General features: G+C 37.7%; 1 protein-coding gene across 4 annotated transcripts in view; it reads left to right on the top strand.

The window, feature by feature from the left end:
• Window positions 1-16,452, top strand: part of KPNA3 (karyopherin subunit alpha 3) — a 119,552-nt gene extending 103,100 nt beyond the window's left edge. For all 4 annotated transcript variants that reach the window (XM_059684572.1, XM_059684575.1, XM_059684573.1 and 1 more), the window contains 7 exons: window positions 4,167-4,298; window positions 5,531-5,659; window positions 8,032-8,136; window positions 8,234-8,305; window positions 8,761-8,923; window positions 11,525-11,619; window positions 13,928-16,452. In XM_059684572.1, coding sequence (XP_059540555.1) covers window positions 4,167-4,298; window positions 5,531-5,659; window positions 8,032-8,136; window positions 8,234-8,305; window positions 8,761-8,923; window positions 11,525-11,619; window positions 13,928-14,026 — 795 coding nt within the window. In that variant the 3' untranslated portion in view covers window positions 14,027-16,452. The remainder of the gene's footprint in view (window positions 1-4,166; window positions 4,299-5,530; window positions 5,660-8,031; window positions 8,137-8,233; window positions 8,306-8,760; window positions 8,924-11,524; window positions 11,620-13,927) is intronic.
• Window positions 16,453-16,762: the final 310 nt, after the last annotated feature.

Here is a 16,762-nt window from a genome sequence, read left to right on the forward strand (position 1 = left end):
TTGGGTTATTAACTACCTATATTCTTCAAATCCTCCAGGTATTATCGAGTCCTGAATATCTTTCCTCATCTTTCTGAAATTACTTTTTTAACTTGACAAAATTTTTCTTATCCTAATTATATGACTTAAGACAAATTACTTAACTAGCTTCTGCTTTTTCTCACATTTGTAAGATGGAAATAATGTCAGTACCAATCTCAGAGGATTTTTGTAAGGAATAAATGGGATAACAAATGAAAAGTGCTAACAACAGTGTGTGGCATATTTTAACCCATCAATAAATACAAACTATTAACAATCATGTTTGTCACCTCTGTTACCACTTCTACCATCATCCTTCTCCTTACAATGCCTATTTCAAGTGTAACTTCCTCATTGAAGCTTTCTGGTTGCCAGAGAGAATATGTGCTTCCATAATCTAGCATTTCGGTCATTCCTCCAGTTTACTTTATTTTCTTGTTTGTTTTTATACCATATTGTGTGTTTATTTGGTCATGGTGTGAAAGAGCATAGGCCTTGGACCTGGTTTCAAGTCTCAGCCATGGCTCTTATTCATCATTGTATGAACTTAGATTAGTTTACGTTACTGAGTTTCAATATCCTTATTTGTAAAATAGAAGAAAACACCTCATAAAGGTGGTAGTAAAGATAAAAAGAGACACTAGAAATAGGTTCAGCATAGATAGTCATTGACAAAACTTCATTACTTTCACTTTTTTTAATCTGCTACTAATGTTGAGGTCTTAGAGGGCAGGGTCTCTATGTCTTCTTTATCTTTGAGCCTATAATTCATGGCACAATTCTGGCTTTAGGGGAATAATCTCTGAGTGTTTATGTTAAACTTAACAAATACCCCTATAACTACAGTACTTTGCCACTTTAATACCCCTGGTTTTCAAATAAACACAACCAACAGATGGTAGAAGGCTTTATTTATGTATAATCAATTTCATAATGTCCTGGGGGAAAGTCTTGATGAAAATATTAGATATTTTACTTTTTTGCCTTTTAATCTTTGCTGTCAGAAAGCATAGAACTAAATTTGGCATTCAGTAGCAACATATACATTTTTGTATAATTTTACTTCCTCCTTTCTTTTATATTTATTATATATGTCTTTTGCCAAGTCACTTTTCTATCCATTTTGAAAATAGGATAGCATATAACTAAAAATGTTAAGCTTAATTTTTATGACATTTGAGGCTAATATGTCACAAATAAAAAGTTACTTCAGTTACCTTTAAATGATCCCTTCCCAAGAACTTAATGTCCTAAAACAAACTAGGGAAATGTGGTCTATTGTTTATTTATAAACTACACTGCCTCTCAAGAACTGTTAGCAAAGATGTGTTTTCTTCATCCCAATAATAAATCACACAATTCTGGGACAAACACACATTATGGGTGTGTGTAAACTAAGATAAGATTATAAAAACACAAACATACAACAAATCAGAAAGAGATCTTAGTTTGAACAATAGAAGCCAGATCAATTCTAAACTCAATTCTAGATTCAATGAAATTTACCCATTGTTGTACTTCTTGGAAGAATATAGCACTTGCTACATTTAGGAAAAAGAGATAAAGTAAGGAACTTCAAATAGAAATGATCAAAGAGAAGAAGTAAAAATTACTTCTCTAATTTGCTAATTTGAATAGATATTAATGCCATGAACCATCAAAAGGAATAAAGAAAAGGGATGAGATTGGTAGAGGAAGATGATGAGTTTATTATAGGACAAACACATCGATTCTGATTTACTTGTTTCTCCATAGCAATGTTTCCAAGAAGGAACAAGCGATACAAATTTAAGATTTATCAGTATTTAAGGGATTTATAACAATATGGACATGGAGTATGATTCAGAAAAGGGGCAAAAAATTGAATTTTAAGGAATCATCTGCATTTGAGCAGCAGCAACAACAGAAGAGGAACATGCAAAAGAATTTTTTAAAGTAGGGAAGTGGACCCCTGACTGGGTGGTTCAGTTGGTTGGAGTATCATCTGTACACCAAAAGGTTGCAAGTTCAATTCCTGGTCAGGACACATACCTAGGTTGCAGGTTTGATCCCCAGTTGAGGCGCATTTAAGAGGCAACCCATCAATGTTTCTCTCTCTCTCATTAAATGTTATTTTTTGACTCTTAGCTCTTACCTGTACAACAGTTGATGAGCTTATGTTTTCTGTTTTCTCTGGTCTCCTCCTCCCATTTTTGAATCTGTAGGTTTATGTCTTTTGCTAAATTGGGGAGATTTTCTGCTATTATCTCTTCAAATATTTTTTCAGCTCCACCTCTCCTTTTGAGACTGAGATGACACACATGTTTGATCTCTCATTATTGTCCTACAAGACCCTGAAACTGTTCATTTTTTTTTTTTGCAGTCATTTTTTGTTTATTTTTCTTATTCCGGTTGCATGTTTCGTATTGATCTGTCTTTAAATTTGTTGTTTTTTTCCTGTTTCCATTCTACCCTTGAGTCCTTCTAGTGAGTTTTAAAATTTAGTTACTGAATTTTTCAGTTTTAAATTCTCCTTTGGTTCTTTTTAACGTCTTCTATTTCTTTGCTGAGACTTCCTATATTTGTTTCACACATGTTCATAATTGCTCATAGAAGCATTTTTATGATAGTACTTTAAAATTCTTGTGGATAATTTTAATATCTATGTCATCTCAAGTATTAGCTTATTTTGACTCGTTTTTTCCCTTTTGAGTTAAGATGATCCTGGTTCTTGATATAAGGAGTTATTTTCAGTTGTAGCCTGCACATTTTGGCTATGTTATGAGTCTCTGATTTCTATTTTAATCTTATTAGCTGTTACAGCCAGACTGGGTAGTAGGCAGGCCTTCCCATACACTTATCTGTAGATCTATGGTGGGATGGTAGATGGGGTCAGCTCTCAGGCAGAGCGTCTGTCCTCCCATTTTTGAAGTTGCAGTATTTCCATTTTTCCAGAACAAAAAGCATTTATAAATTATTGTATCATTCTTATTCCCACGTTTGTATTAGTCTTTTATCTCCAATGAAATATTTTCTTAGTCATCTTAGTTGAAGGAAGCTCATCCTCTAGTAAAGGTATCAGCAAATTTTTCTGTAAAGGACATAGAAAATACTGTAGGCTTTTTGGGCCACATAGTCTCTGTCCCAGTAATGTGGAATAGTTTTACTAGGATATGTTACCTTTAACATATGTCACCGCCTCTCTTCTATGACGTTTCACACAAGCTTGGGGCAGGAGGTCCAGACAAGAGCTTGAATTTTAGAAGTAATTTGAAATTCGTAGTGTTCCCTTAGTAATGGTGAAAGTGTAGGCTATATGTGGCTTTATTTGCTCTTATTTATCTATATATGTTTTTGAAGAAGTGGAGAGATTTGAATGCAGGTGGCTACTATTATTTTAGCACAAAAGAATGTCTTTAATTTAGATAAGCCTAATAGGAACATGTGTAGATTTCACATGAGATGAAACCTGTGCAATATTCCTCTGTGAAGACACCAACGAGAGCTACATATAGGCTGCTTGACTTTAAATGAATCAACAAATCTGAGCCTGATTTTTGTTTTTTATTATTTGCAAAATTAGATGCGTAGAGGGCTTGTTTTATACTCTGTCCTCTTTAAATGGGGACATTTTTCAAGAGCTTTGCAAGAAATTAATTTTTTCAAAATGAAATAAAAATGTAATTTTCATTGTCATTTCTTTGATTTGTTTAATATTCTGAAAAATCATTTATATTGCTAGATATGTTTGAAAACCACTAATATAGAGAGATTATCGTTTTGGTCTCTTCTGGACTTAAGGCAGCATGGTATATTGGTTTCATTTAGTATATAAAGTGCTTCCTTGTGATTATTAGGTTCTCAGTTTGTGGGGGCAGGGAGAATTACTTTTCTGCCTGTTTTTAAATTCATCTATCTGATATATAACTGCAGAAGTTGGGGTAAAAGTTGTCCCAGACTTCTCTCTCATTTTTGTGAAAAGTGATCCTGAGGTAGGCTTTGAGAGAGAGGTACCTACTACTTAATGGATTTATCAGGTAAGTAACCAGGTTCAAACATAAAATTTAATTACTTTTTATGTCACCACCCCTGAGGTCTATTATGTATTTTAAGCATTCAAACAAATACATAAACTGCTCTCTCTTTTCTTTTTTTGCTTCCTATAGATTCTTGTAGATACTGTTTGGGCTCTGTCATACCTGACAGATGGAGGTAATGAGCAGATACAGATGGTTATTGATTCAGGGGTTGTTCCATTTCTTGTGCCCCTCCTGAGTCACCAGGAAGTGAAAGTTCAAGTAAGTACTTTAAAATTTTTCGTTCTTGTATTAACAACTATATGCACTTGTCTTCCATAATTCTGCTTTTTTATGCTGAACCTGATTTTGTTGACTTCCAAATCCTTATCTCACCCAGATTCTTCGCTGAGGTTTAGACTTTTGTTTTAGCCAATTGTCCTTAAGCCCTTAGGCCAGTGGTTCTCAACCTTCCTAATGCCGCGACCCTTTAATACAGTTCCTCATGTTGTGGTGACCCCCAACCATAAAATTATTTTCGTTGCTACTTCATAACTGTAATTTTGCTGTTATGAATTGTAATGTAAATATCTGATATGCAGGATGTATTTTCATTGTTACAAATTGAACATAATTAAAGCATAGTGATTAAGCACAAAAACTATGTAATTATATATGTGTTTTCTGATGGTCTTAGGCGACCCCTGTGAAAGGGTCGTTCGACCCCCAAAGGGGTTGCGACCTACAGGTTGAGAACCGCTGCCTTAGACATATGCTCTAAGAACTCCTTAAAGCATTCCACTGTTATTTTAACCAGACAAAAATGATAGGTATCGTTTTCTCCCATAAAACTGCTCTTCTTCCTATATCCCTTTCAGTGGACAGGCGGCATAGTCCAAGCTGGGAACCTTGATTACTCCTTTCATTCCCCCTCCATTACAAAATCCTGTCAATTCTGATTACATAGCTTCATGTCTGAGCCACTTATTTAGTTCAAGACCTCTTCCCTCCAGATAATTGCAGTAGCATCCTAACTGCATTCCCTCCTCCTCCCTCTCTCTCTCTCTCTCTCTCTCTCTCTCTCTCTCTCTCCCCCCACTTTCTTCTCACTGTAATTAGGTGTACATGGCTGATAGTTCTGTTCATCCCACTTCCGCCAAAGTAACTGCTTAGATGGAAATGTATGCCCATTCCAGGCTTTTATTACAATCTTTCTGTGGTACCAGTTTAGTAATAGATAAAAACAGCTGTTAAAAATGGGCCTTTACATTTTTTATTTTAATTTTCTTTTAATTTTTGAATCTTTTCCTGCACAATTTTCCCATATAGTTCCATTTTTCACAGGCTAGTGTTTAAAATTGTTTCTCAGTTCTGTGCAGTACTTTGTGTAAGGATGCAATAAGTGGAAATCATTCACTCCTTGAATTTTTACATTTTCTCAGGATTATGAACAATATAGAATCCATTTCATCATAAACAAATAAATTTATAGAAAATATTTTATCCCATCCCAGACGGCAGCCCTCAGAGCAGTTGGCAACATAGTGACTGGCACCGACGAGCAGACCCAGGTTGTTCTCAACTGTGATGTCCTGTCACACTTCCCAAATCTCTTGTCACACCCAAAGGAGAAGATAAATAAAGTAAGGCATATATCCTCAGTGCATTTCTTTCTCTTTGTGTATCTCATTTTTAACTGTTCCTTTGTTTCTGTTGTTGCTATTGATTGTGATTTTCTTCAAAATCACTGCAGTTAAGGTGAGAATTATTTCAAATTATTCCTGTAATTATTTTGTTTCAGTTTTTAATTGCTTGCTATAAGTCTCACCCTTATTACTACAGAATAAAAAATACTTTTATACTAACTAGGGTTTTTATTTAAATAAATTGAGTAGTAGCAACAGTTAGCAAATTAGTAGTTACTCAATGAGAATATATACAAAATCTCTCACTAGATGGCTGGTATCTCTTAAAAACAAATAGAAAAACCATAATTTAATCTCCCTACGAAATTAGATTGGACCTAAAGATGCGGGCCTAAATTAAAAGATCATAAAAATTGCTCTTTTCAAGATTTCAAGCTTGAGTTACAAGCTTAATACTAATTATTTGTTAAATATGTACTTAAGTCTTTTGTGTCTGGCTTATTTCATATTGCTATGTTTTCAAGGTTCGTTCATGTTGAAGCATGTATCAAAACTTCATTTCTTTTTATCGTTGAATAAATATTCCGTTGGACATAAATACCATATTTTGTCTACCCATTCATCTATTGATAGAAACTTGTATTGTTCTTACCTTTTGGCTATTGTGAATGACGTTGCTATGAATATGGGCATACTAGTATCTGTTTTAGTCCCTGCTTTCAGTTCCTTTGGGTATATAACTAGATTTGCCAAGTCATGTGATAATTCTATGTTTAGCTTTTTGAGAAACTGCCAAACTGGTTTCCATAGTGGCTGTACCATTTTACATTTCCACAAGCAATGATAAGGGTTATTGTTGCTGTTGTTGATGTTGTTGTTATTGCCAACCTAGTGGTATGAGCTGGTGTCTCATGATTTTGATTTGTATTTAGTTTAATGCAGTTTTAGCTGCCTGAAATGTCAGCATCCCCCAAGCCAATATAATTAATCATTTCTTCTATCATAGCTATATGTATGTAGTTGCTTGACTATAACAGTTGGATTCTTATAGAAAAGTATGTTATCAGAAATCTCATTTTATAGATGAAGGGAAAGAAGCCAGAGTTTCTTAGACTCTGGGCCAATATTTTTGTTACAAAATTTTCAATAATATGTGTGATTTTTATAGCTAAATGTACTCCATAATTGAAAACAGAGCTGAGAAGTGAGGAAGCCAGACAGCAATGGGTGGAGAGAAGTTTCAGCCTAGGATTCAATACGCTTTAAGTGAAGGAAGGTATCATGGGGGAAAGAAAAAGGGCTCACATAGATACTCACTCAGCTTCAGCAAGTAGTTGCTTCAGAATTTTTCAGCTAGAGCGTTTGTGTTATTTGCATCTTGGGCATTGTGGGACCTTAGAGGTAGAATTTACCAACTTGGTTTTATTCCCTCAACATCTTGGTTAGAAAATTTTCCAACATACAAGACTTCATCCCTAACCGGTTTGGCTCAGTGCATAGAGCATCAGCCTGCGGAATGAAGGGTCTCAGGTTCGATTCCGGTCAAGGGCATGTACCTTGGTTGTGGGCACATCCCATTGGGGGGTGTGCAGGAGGCAGCTGATTGATGTTTCTCATCGATGTTTCTAACTCTCTATCCCTCTCCCTTCCTCTCTGTAAAAAATCAATAAAATATATTTTTTTTAAAAAAGACTTTTCAACAGTACTGTAATGAATGCTCATATACTCTAAACACTGATTGGATGGCGAAACAAATTTATAATTAAGTCTTAATTGCAGAGGAGGGAGAAAGTACACATTTGACACTAAAATTACAATAAACCTGTTGGTTCATGACTTGTAAATCCTTAAGGTTGCAATAAGATTAGTTATAAAGACCCATCCTAGCCTAGTTAGATGTTGATTTCTATTGTGTAAGTAAATAGTTTTATAATAAAGCAACTCACCTTTCTTAGAATTTGTTTTAACAAAATATTAGGAAATTCAGTTATTTATTTATCATCTGTCTTTTAGAGGGAGCTCATGCACCAAAAATGTAATACGCTGCATGAGTAAAGTTTTTTTTCTTATTGTTTTATTCTCTGCCATGTCACCATTGTCCAGAATAGTTCCTAGCTTATGGTAGGTGGCATATGTTTTATTGAATGGATAAATGCTAGGTAATGGGGCCCAAATATTATTAATAGAAATTTCCTTATACCTTATTTAAATTGGGAGATTCTGTATAACCTAATCACTTTTAGATGCTTTCCCCTTTATGCAACGCAGGTGATTTTCTTATGTATGTAAACTACATTAAAATAACAATATAAACACATTAAAGATACAATTTTTCAAATAAAGATGCCCTGTATTTTATTCAACTATAGGAAGCAGTGTGGTTCCTTTCCAACATAACAGCAGGCAACCAACAACAAGTTCAAGCTGTAATAGATGCTGGATTAATCCCTATGATTATTCATCAGCTTGCTAAGGTCAGTCATACTATGAGTTCATCATGTATGTTAATATCTTATAACCAAGACGTTTTTAATAAAAAATTCATTTTATCATTTCTTTTTTAATCTTCAGGGGGACTTTGGAACACAAAAAGAAGCTGCTTGGGCAATTAGCAACTTAACAATAAGTGGCAGAAAAGATCAAGTGAGTTTGGAGAAACTAACTGTTATGATTGTTAATATTGGGAAGTATACTGCTGTATCATGATTAAGAATTATTGATTGGCCCTAACCAGTTTGGCTCAGTGGATACAGCATCAGCTGAAGGGTCCTGGGTTTGATTCCGGTCAAGGGCATGTACCTTGGTTGCAGGCTCCTCCCTGGCTTGTCAGGGCTCTAGTCAGGGCTTGTGCAGGAGGCAACCAATCGATGTGTTTCTCTCACATTGATATTTCTCTGCCTTTCCCTCTGTCTTCCACTCTCTCTCTCTCTAAAAATCAATGGAAAAATATCCTTGGTTGAGGATTAAGAAAAAAAAAAATTAAAAGAACAAAAAAATAAATAAAAAAGAATTATTGATTGTTTATAAACCCTGTACTGTGTTCGTTTGAGGAAAAGATAATTATGTAAATAAAAATATTTTCTTTTTTTTATGTCTAGGTTGAGTACCTTGTACAGCAGAATGTAATACCACCGTTCTGTAATTTACTGTCAGTAAAAGATTCTCAAGTTGTTCAGGTGGTTCTAGATGGTCTGAAAAACATTCTGATAATGGCTGGTGATGAAGCAAGCACAATAGCTGAAATAATAGAAGAATGTGGAGGTAAGAGTGGATTTACTAAAGAAAAATAGTTGAGCCATGGAACTCTGAAACATTAGTTCCTTAAAAGACAACTAATTAGAAAGAAAACTTAGGATACATTGCTGTTACATATTGGAATATGTTGCTGTTCTTTATTCACAACATTAGCATTCCAAGAGGATTTTCCAGGAAACAGTCCATACTCTGGAAAAACTGGTTATGATGGTCACTCCATAACCTTCCTAGAGATTCACCTTGTTTTTTAGGAAACACAAATACGCCTCTTAAAGTCACAGTGTTGACGCATTAGACTGGAAGTATCCTATCTAATAATAGAGAAACATGGTAATTAACCATAACTTCGCTACCCTTCCCATTGGCTAATCAGCGAGATATGCAAATTAACTGCCAACCAAGATGGTGGCCGGCAGCCAGGCAGCTGAAGTGAACAGGAGGCTTGCTTGCTCCAGTGATGGAGGAAGCCAAGGTTACCTGCCTGCCACTGCCGGCCTCTGAGCTGCAGTCTAAGAAACAATGTTGCAATTATAGAAGCTAAACCATCCCCAGAAACCTGCTTTCAGCCAGCCGGGCCTCAGAGCTGGAGTTGCAACAGTGTTTCAATTATAGAAGCCAAGCAAACCCAGATACCTGCTTTCAGCAGCCGAGGTCTCAGAGCTGGAGCCGAGCCTCAAAGCTAAAGCCGGCTCTCAGTTCCAGTGACAGCCATAGAAGGTAAATAAATCCCAGAATTAAAAAAAAAGAAAAGAAAAAGAAATAAAGGAGAGGTTGGGAGCTTCAGTCACCCGCCAGCCTGAAAACGGCCCTCAGCCCCTCACCCAGACTGGCCAGGCACCCCAGTGGGGTCCCCCACCCTGAAGAGTGTGTGACCAGCTGCAAACAGCCATCATCCCCTCACCCAGGCTGGCCAGGCACCCAAGCGGGACCCCCACCCTGATCCGGATCACCCTTCAGGACAAACCAGCCAGCCCCCACCGGTGCACCAGGCCTCTATCCTATATAGTAAAAGGGTAATATGCAAACTGACCCTAACAGCAGAAAGACTGGGAATGACTGGTCACTATGACACACACTGACCACCAGGGGGCAGACGCTAAATGCAGAAGCTGCCCTCTGGTGGTCAGTGTGCTCTCACAGCGGGGAGCTCTGCTCAGCCACAAGCCAGGCTGATGGCTGCCAGTACAGCGGTAGTGGTGGGACCCTCTCCCGCCTCCTCAGCAGCGCTAAGGATGTCCAACTGCAGCTTAGGTCTGCCCCCTGCTGGCAAGTGGGCATCCCCCAAGGGCTGCCAGGCTGCCAGAGGGATGTCTGATTCCCAGCTTAGGCCCAATCCCCCGGGGAGCAGGCCTAAGCCAGCAAGTGGTCAACCTCAAGGCGTCCCAGACTGCGAGAGGGCACAGGCCGGGCTGAGGGACCCCCTATCCCCGAGTGCACAAATTTTTGTGCACCGGGCCTCTAGTTTTTTTAATAACAAGAAATTATTCTAGAAATTAAGGAGTCTTGTCAGTGGTCATAGAAGTATAATCTATATATATAAAAGCCTAAGCACCTGTTATGACCGGACAACCGGCTGGTAGCTGTGACGTGCACTGACCACCAGGGGGCAGATGCTCAATGCAAGAGCTGCCCCCTGGTGGTCAGTGCACTCCCACAGCCAACCTGCAGCTGGCCAACCTCCCGCGGTCCCTCCCCAGGCTGGCCTGCCCCAGTCGGCCACAATAGGCCCCGAATACCAGCCAGGCTGAGGGACCCTACCTGTGCATGAATTCGTGCACCAGGTCTCTAGTTAGTTATAAAAGCATAATTAGCAAGTCAAGGTGCAGATTCGATCCCCCATCGGGGCACATTTAAGAATCAACTAATGAATGCATAAATAAGTAGAACAAATCGATGTATGTTTCTCTCTCTCTCTCTCTCCCCTCCTCCTGCTCTCTTAAAAAAAAAAATCAATATAGATTTGTGCACCTGATATGTGGAGTAAATATATTGGGAATATAAATGAAGGCCTTGTACAGTTACTATTCTGAAAAATTATTTCCAAAGTTCATTGTGACCATAGGATATAAGCCCCTATTCATTTTTTAAAAGAAAATACTTCAAAATTTAAAGATTTATTTCTTATTTTTCTCGGTTAATCCCTAAGTTTCTGAAAACTTATTTTTTGTAGTTATATAAAAGTAGTAACATTTGGAAAAGAAAGAAAAAGATAAAAATTATTATATGGGACTGTATGATTATATTAAAGCAATCCGGGAAGATCTTGGTTCTGGTTCTGGCACTAACATGCCACACAACCTGAAGTAAATCCTTTTACATCTGTGTGCCACAGCTGCCTCATCTATCAGATGGAGTGTTCAGATGTTTTTATAACTGCCTGCCTTAAGGACCAGGGTACCTCAAGGGCTTCTAAAGAGGAAGAAATTAGTGGGATACTGGTCCTCCAACCAGAGCACTTCAAGTTTTTATCTGTTTTTTAGAAAAACTGTTATCTTTGGGGGGCTGTGGGAGAGTGGTCTGAACTCTTTAGGAATTTTCATGATTAAAATGAGCACAGTTAATTTTATTGCATCTGCTTAATTATTATCTGCTTAATTGGGGGGGTAGGTTTGGAGAAAATCGAAGCTTTACAGCAACATGAAAATGAAGACATATATAAATTAGCATTTGAAATCATAGATCAGTATTTCTCTGGCGATGATGTAAGTATATATTAAAGTATGGTATGTCTGCATGCACATTAAAACCTATCTATATATAAAAGGCTAAATGACTGACTGTATGTCCATTCGACCAACCAACCGGTACATATGATGCTCACTGGCAATTTAAAAATAAACGTTGACTCGCGCAAATACGATACATATACTAGTAAAGCTCTCGCTGGCGCCAATCTAGACAGAGTAGGACTATTCCTATCTGAACCCATTTTCAGATATGGTCAGTTATATGTTGCTTTTTGTCAAGTTCGAAAAGTGTGTGACAAAGTTAAAGTTATAAATACTTCATCACAAGGGAAATTAGTCAAGCGCTCTGAAAGTGTTTTTACTCTTAATGTGGTAAACAGGGAGATATTAGAAGAAGTTTAATCAATTTATCATCATTTTTTTTCATATCATGTCTTTGTTGTTATATCATGTTATTATTTATTAATCAATTTATATATTACTTTCATATACATTTTACTAATTTTCTTTCATCTCTGACACTTCTGTTATAGAAAAAGGGCGAATAGCAATATTAACATATTTCTTATAATTAATTTCCTCTCAGTGTGCATGAATCTGTGCACTGGGCCTCTAATACATATATAAATTTACCAAGAGTTTTTCTTTTATTATTATGAATTAAGTTATATTATATTTCTATCAGATACTCCTGAGGTTGTATTTTTCCAATTATTTATAAAACTCTAAATTAAAAAAATTAATGATTATTTTCCACCAATCTGTTTTCTTAAATACTATGTCTGAAACTTCATTATAGTAAACTAGGGGCCCGGTGCACGAAATTCGTGCACTGGGTGTGTGTGGGGGGGGGAGTGTCCCTCAGCCCAGCCTGCCCCCTCTCACATACTGGGAGCCCTCAGGCGTTGACCCCCATCACCCTCCAATCGCAGGATCGGCCCCTTGCCCAGGCCTGACGCCTCTGACAGAGGTGTCAGGCCTGGGCAGGGGACCCTCATTTCCCCCCATCACTGGTTCTGCCCCCAGCCCAGGCCTGATGCCTCTGGCCCAGGCATCAGGCCTGGGCAGGGGACCCCCAGACCCCTCCGATTGCTGGCTCTGCCCCTTGCCCAGGCCTGATGCCTCAGCCAGAGGCGTAGACCCCCATCACCCTCTGATCACCTGACCGGCCCCTTGCCGAGGCCTGACGCCTCCGCCAGAGGTGTCAGGCTTGGACAGGGGACCCCCATCTCCCCCTGATCACTGGCTCTGGCCCCCGCCCAGGCCTGAGGCCTCTGGCTGAGGCGTCCGGCTTGGGCAGCGGGGAACCACAGCTGCAGCGGCTCCGCGATCGTGGGCTCCGCTTTAGGCCCAGGCAAGGGACCCCTAGCTCCCGGGACTGCCAGCTTCGACCGTGTCCAGCTCACATCGCTGGCTCCACCCCTACTTCCTGCTATCACTGGCCAGGGCGGCAAAGGCGCCTGATTCTCCCATCATGGCTGGGGGGCAGGGCAAAGGCGGCCCCAGGGCCGCCTTTGCCCTGCCCCCCAGCTCTTAGCTCCCCCCTGGGTTTCTGATCACTGTCAGTGGCAGGGGGCTTCTTCCTGCTTTCCCTTTCGCCTCCCTGCATTGTGCCTACATATGCAAATTAACCGCCATCTTGTTGGCAGTTAACTGCCAATCTTAGTTGGCAGTTAACTGCCAATCTTAGTTGGCAGTTAATTTGCATATAGCCCTGATTAGCCAATGAAAAGGGTATCGTCGTACGCCAATTACCATTTTTCTCTTTTATTAGTGTAGATTTGTAAAAACAGTTCTTGTTGCATTTGTAATCTGTTAAATGGGAAGAGATAGTAATTATAGAAATTAGGTATGTTTAGATAGGTACAATAAATCTAAAGCTATGGGAACTTAAGAGCAAGGCAATTTTTAAATTTGTGTTCAATTTTATATTGTTAAAGTTCTTTTTTTTTTTTCAATATATTTTTATTGATTTTTTACAGAGAGGAAGGGTGAGAGATAGAGAGCTAGAAACATCGATGAGAGAGAAACATCGATCAGCTGCCTCCTGCACATCTCCTACTGGGGATGTGCCCACAACCCAGGTACATGCCCTTGACCAGAATCGAACCTGGGACCTTTCAGTCCACAGGCCGACGCTCTATCCACTGAGCCAAACCGGTTTCAGCTATATTGTTAAAGTTCTTAATAATATTATTGATAAATATTTTTAAGTGGTTAAAACATCTGTAAAGAATTTTCTCTTAAGAAGTAAATCAGTTCTGCTTATACCATAATGTATAGTATCTTAATATAATCGGGATTTTTTTCTTGCTTTTTATAGATTGATGAAGATCCTAGCCTCATTCCTGAAGCAACACAAGGAGGTACTTACAATTTTGACCCGACAGCCAACCTTCAAACAAAAGAATTTAATTTTTGAGTTCAATTGAGTGCAGCATCTTTCCCACATTCAGTATGAAGCACCACCAGATGGCTACCAAATGAGAAGAACAACAAAAGGCTCCAAAACACAAATGCCTCTTCGTTTTGATGCTTCTAAAGCAAGCCATGTCTCAGTCACTTTGCAGTTGCCAAAAGTCACTATCACATGGACTGTAAATGCATATGCATGATTTCCTAAACTGTTTTAGAATTCTCCTTAACAATTTCAACTACCCTATTATTCCCTGTTCCCTGGTGCCACACGCTGACAACTGCAATCTCCAGTTTAGAATATTCCATAGTGGTGGCACGTCAGCTGTCCACTTGATATTCCTTTGGAAAATGGTGCGCTGTGGATCAAGACACTTTGGTATGATGTATATACACGTTGGAAGACTTTAAAGAGGTGCAGCCTGATCTGAGCCTCCATCATTGTCCTCCACAAACATATTTTCATATTCTTTATGTGGAAAAATAGATTTTAAAGTACAAGCCAAATGATTTTCATTGGTGGAACTGACACACAAAAAGTAACTTAAAAAAAGAAATTATTGATTAAACAGATAAGTTTTGAAAAACTGTACTTCATCTACCAGTAATTGATGTGTTTGTTATCTGCCTCAGAAGCCAGGGTTGGAGGAAGAACTTTAGCTATGGATGGCTTTCGCCATTATACCTAATTTTTGAGAACAGCAAGCCCTATTTGACCACTTACTTCAGCCTGTGTGTTCCTGCTGTTTTGAAGTAATCAAATGCTGTGCATGGTATTTTACCTGAGCTGCAACCTGTTATGGACTTGAACTTCTGTTTAAGTTGAAAGCAAGAGTCCCTGACTATAAAGAAAAAAACAAAGGTCTAAAGTACACATTGGTGGTGTTAAAAAAAGAAAATCTTGCTTTTAGCTTTCAGGAGTTAATATTTTCATTTTCAATTGATAATTGAATATGGTTGATTTGTATTGGGTTTAAACTGTGGAGCTTTCATGTTTACTGTAATTTAGTCTTAAAACATTTTTTACTTAGTAACCAGTGCTTTTGATAATGTGGTTGGCAACAGACCAGCAACTATTAAGGAGTGTCATCAAACTTCATTCTGTGAGTATTGGGAAAGTTAATTCAGATCTTACTCTAAGCATATTCACATATTAAAAGATTCAGACACGATCTGTGTAGAAGAATAATCTGCAGTTATTTAACATAAACCTGATTTGCAGTGATCTTTAAGTACTTATGGAAAATATGGTATTACTATACCAGTCACTGCTTTTGGTAAATTGTTTGACCCCATTATTAATGAAAAAATATGAATTTGAAATTTTTAAAACTGAATAATTTGTGCTATCACCTAAATGGTTTTATTGCTATTGTTTACTGGGTATTGATTTTCAATGCATTGATGTGAAGAGATAGAAAACCTAAACTAATTTAGTTATCCAATGGGGGGGGAGTGTATATTTACTGTGATGAAGATGAAATAGATGCCATCAGAACTTTGTGAATCAGCTGGGGTGTTTTCACTGGTAAGCAACACATAGCAGGCGTGCATTCATTACAAATATATGTATCTGCCAAGGTGGAGCCACTTTAAAGAGTGAATTTTGTCTTGTATCTAAAGTGGATACAAGTGTATGTTTAAACTGCAAGATTTTTACTTGCTAGAGAATCTGTTTTAATATAGTGGTTTCGCCTCTGATTATTTATAGGTTTTATAAATTTTAAAATCAATTTCTCTTTAAGGTGGCTCAGACTTTTCAACTCTTGTGCACATAAAATTGAGTTGAAGTTCATTGTGCCTTTTTTCTTTATCCAAATTTTGAGTTAAAGCTTCATATGGTAACTGCATCCTGTTCAGACACTGTAGTCTAAATTTTTGAAAATGTGTGGTGTTCCCTACAAGTAGGAAATAACAGAGTCAAAGCTAATTAAGGTCACAAATTTCGGTGAAACCCTTAAAGTCCAAATCTTCTTGATATTGTGAATTGTACCCCTTTCCAGTTTAGTTTCTCCTGGACTTTCCATACTTACTGACAGTTACCTTTTAAATTTTGCACACATTGAGATTAAATTGGGCCTCCATTGTGCCGATTCCTGTTTCCTCTTGTGTTTTAAGTGCAAACTAACATAAGTGAACATTAGCATCAAGTAGTGCAACGTATGTATGCATTTGCTTGATTCAATTTGTTGTGACCTTATCAGTTTTGAATTGGAATTGCGCCATTTCGTTGATAAAGAAAGCTAAGTATATTGTTGCACTTTTAAGTTTTCAAAACAGTGTTGAAAAATTGCATTGTTTTTATTTTTTTTAAACTCAGTTAAAAGACTAAACTGTTCTTTCAAAAGAGGCATCTAAATGTGTTCCTAATTTTGTATATGGGCTTAGGTTTTGTAACCAATAAAAAAAAAGCTGCTATCAAATACGATAAAACATTGAAGAACTTATTCTAAAAGTATCTTCATTTTCTAGTTTTGTTTCCTGCATGGTTAAATTAAATTTGGAACTATTTTTCAAACATCAACCACAGTGGAGGTGAATTATGACTTACTCTTTCATTGTATTTTATCTCCTTTCAACTGTGATAAACAAGACCAGTAACAATCCTAGATTTAAGAGTATTTTGTGACAAATAAGTACCAAAATCTTTATTAATTTCCTAAGGTGCCATAACAAAGGAGCTCAAATAAGGTGGCTCCAGAACTTACGTTTGCACAGCTCTGGAGGCTAGCAGTTTGAAGTC

This window comes from Myotis daubentonii, chromosome 2, assembly GCF_963259705.1.
Source record: "Myotis daubentonii chromosome 2, mMyoDau2.1, whole genome shotgun sequence".
In the NCBI taxonomy this organism is placed as follows: domain Eukaryota; kingdom Metazoa; phylum Chordata; class Mammalia; order Chiroptera; family Vespertilionidae; genus Myotis; species Myotis daubentonii.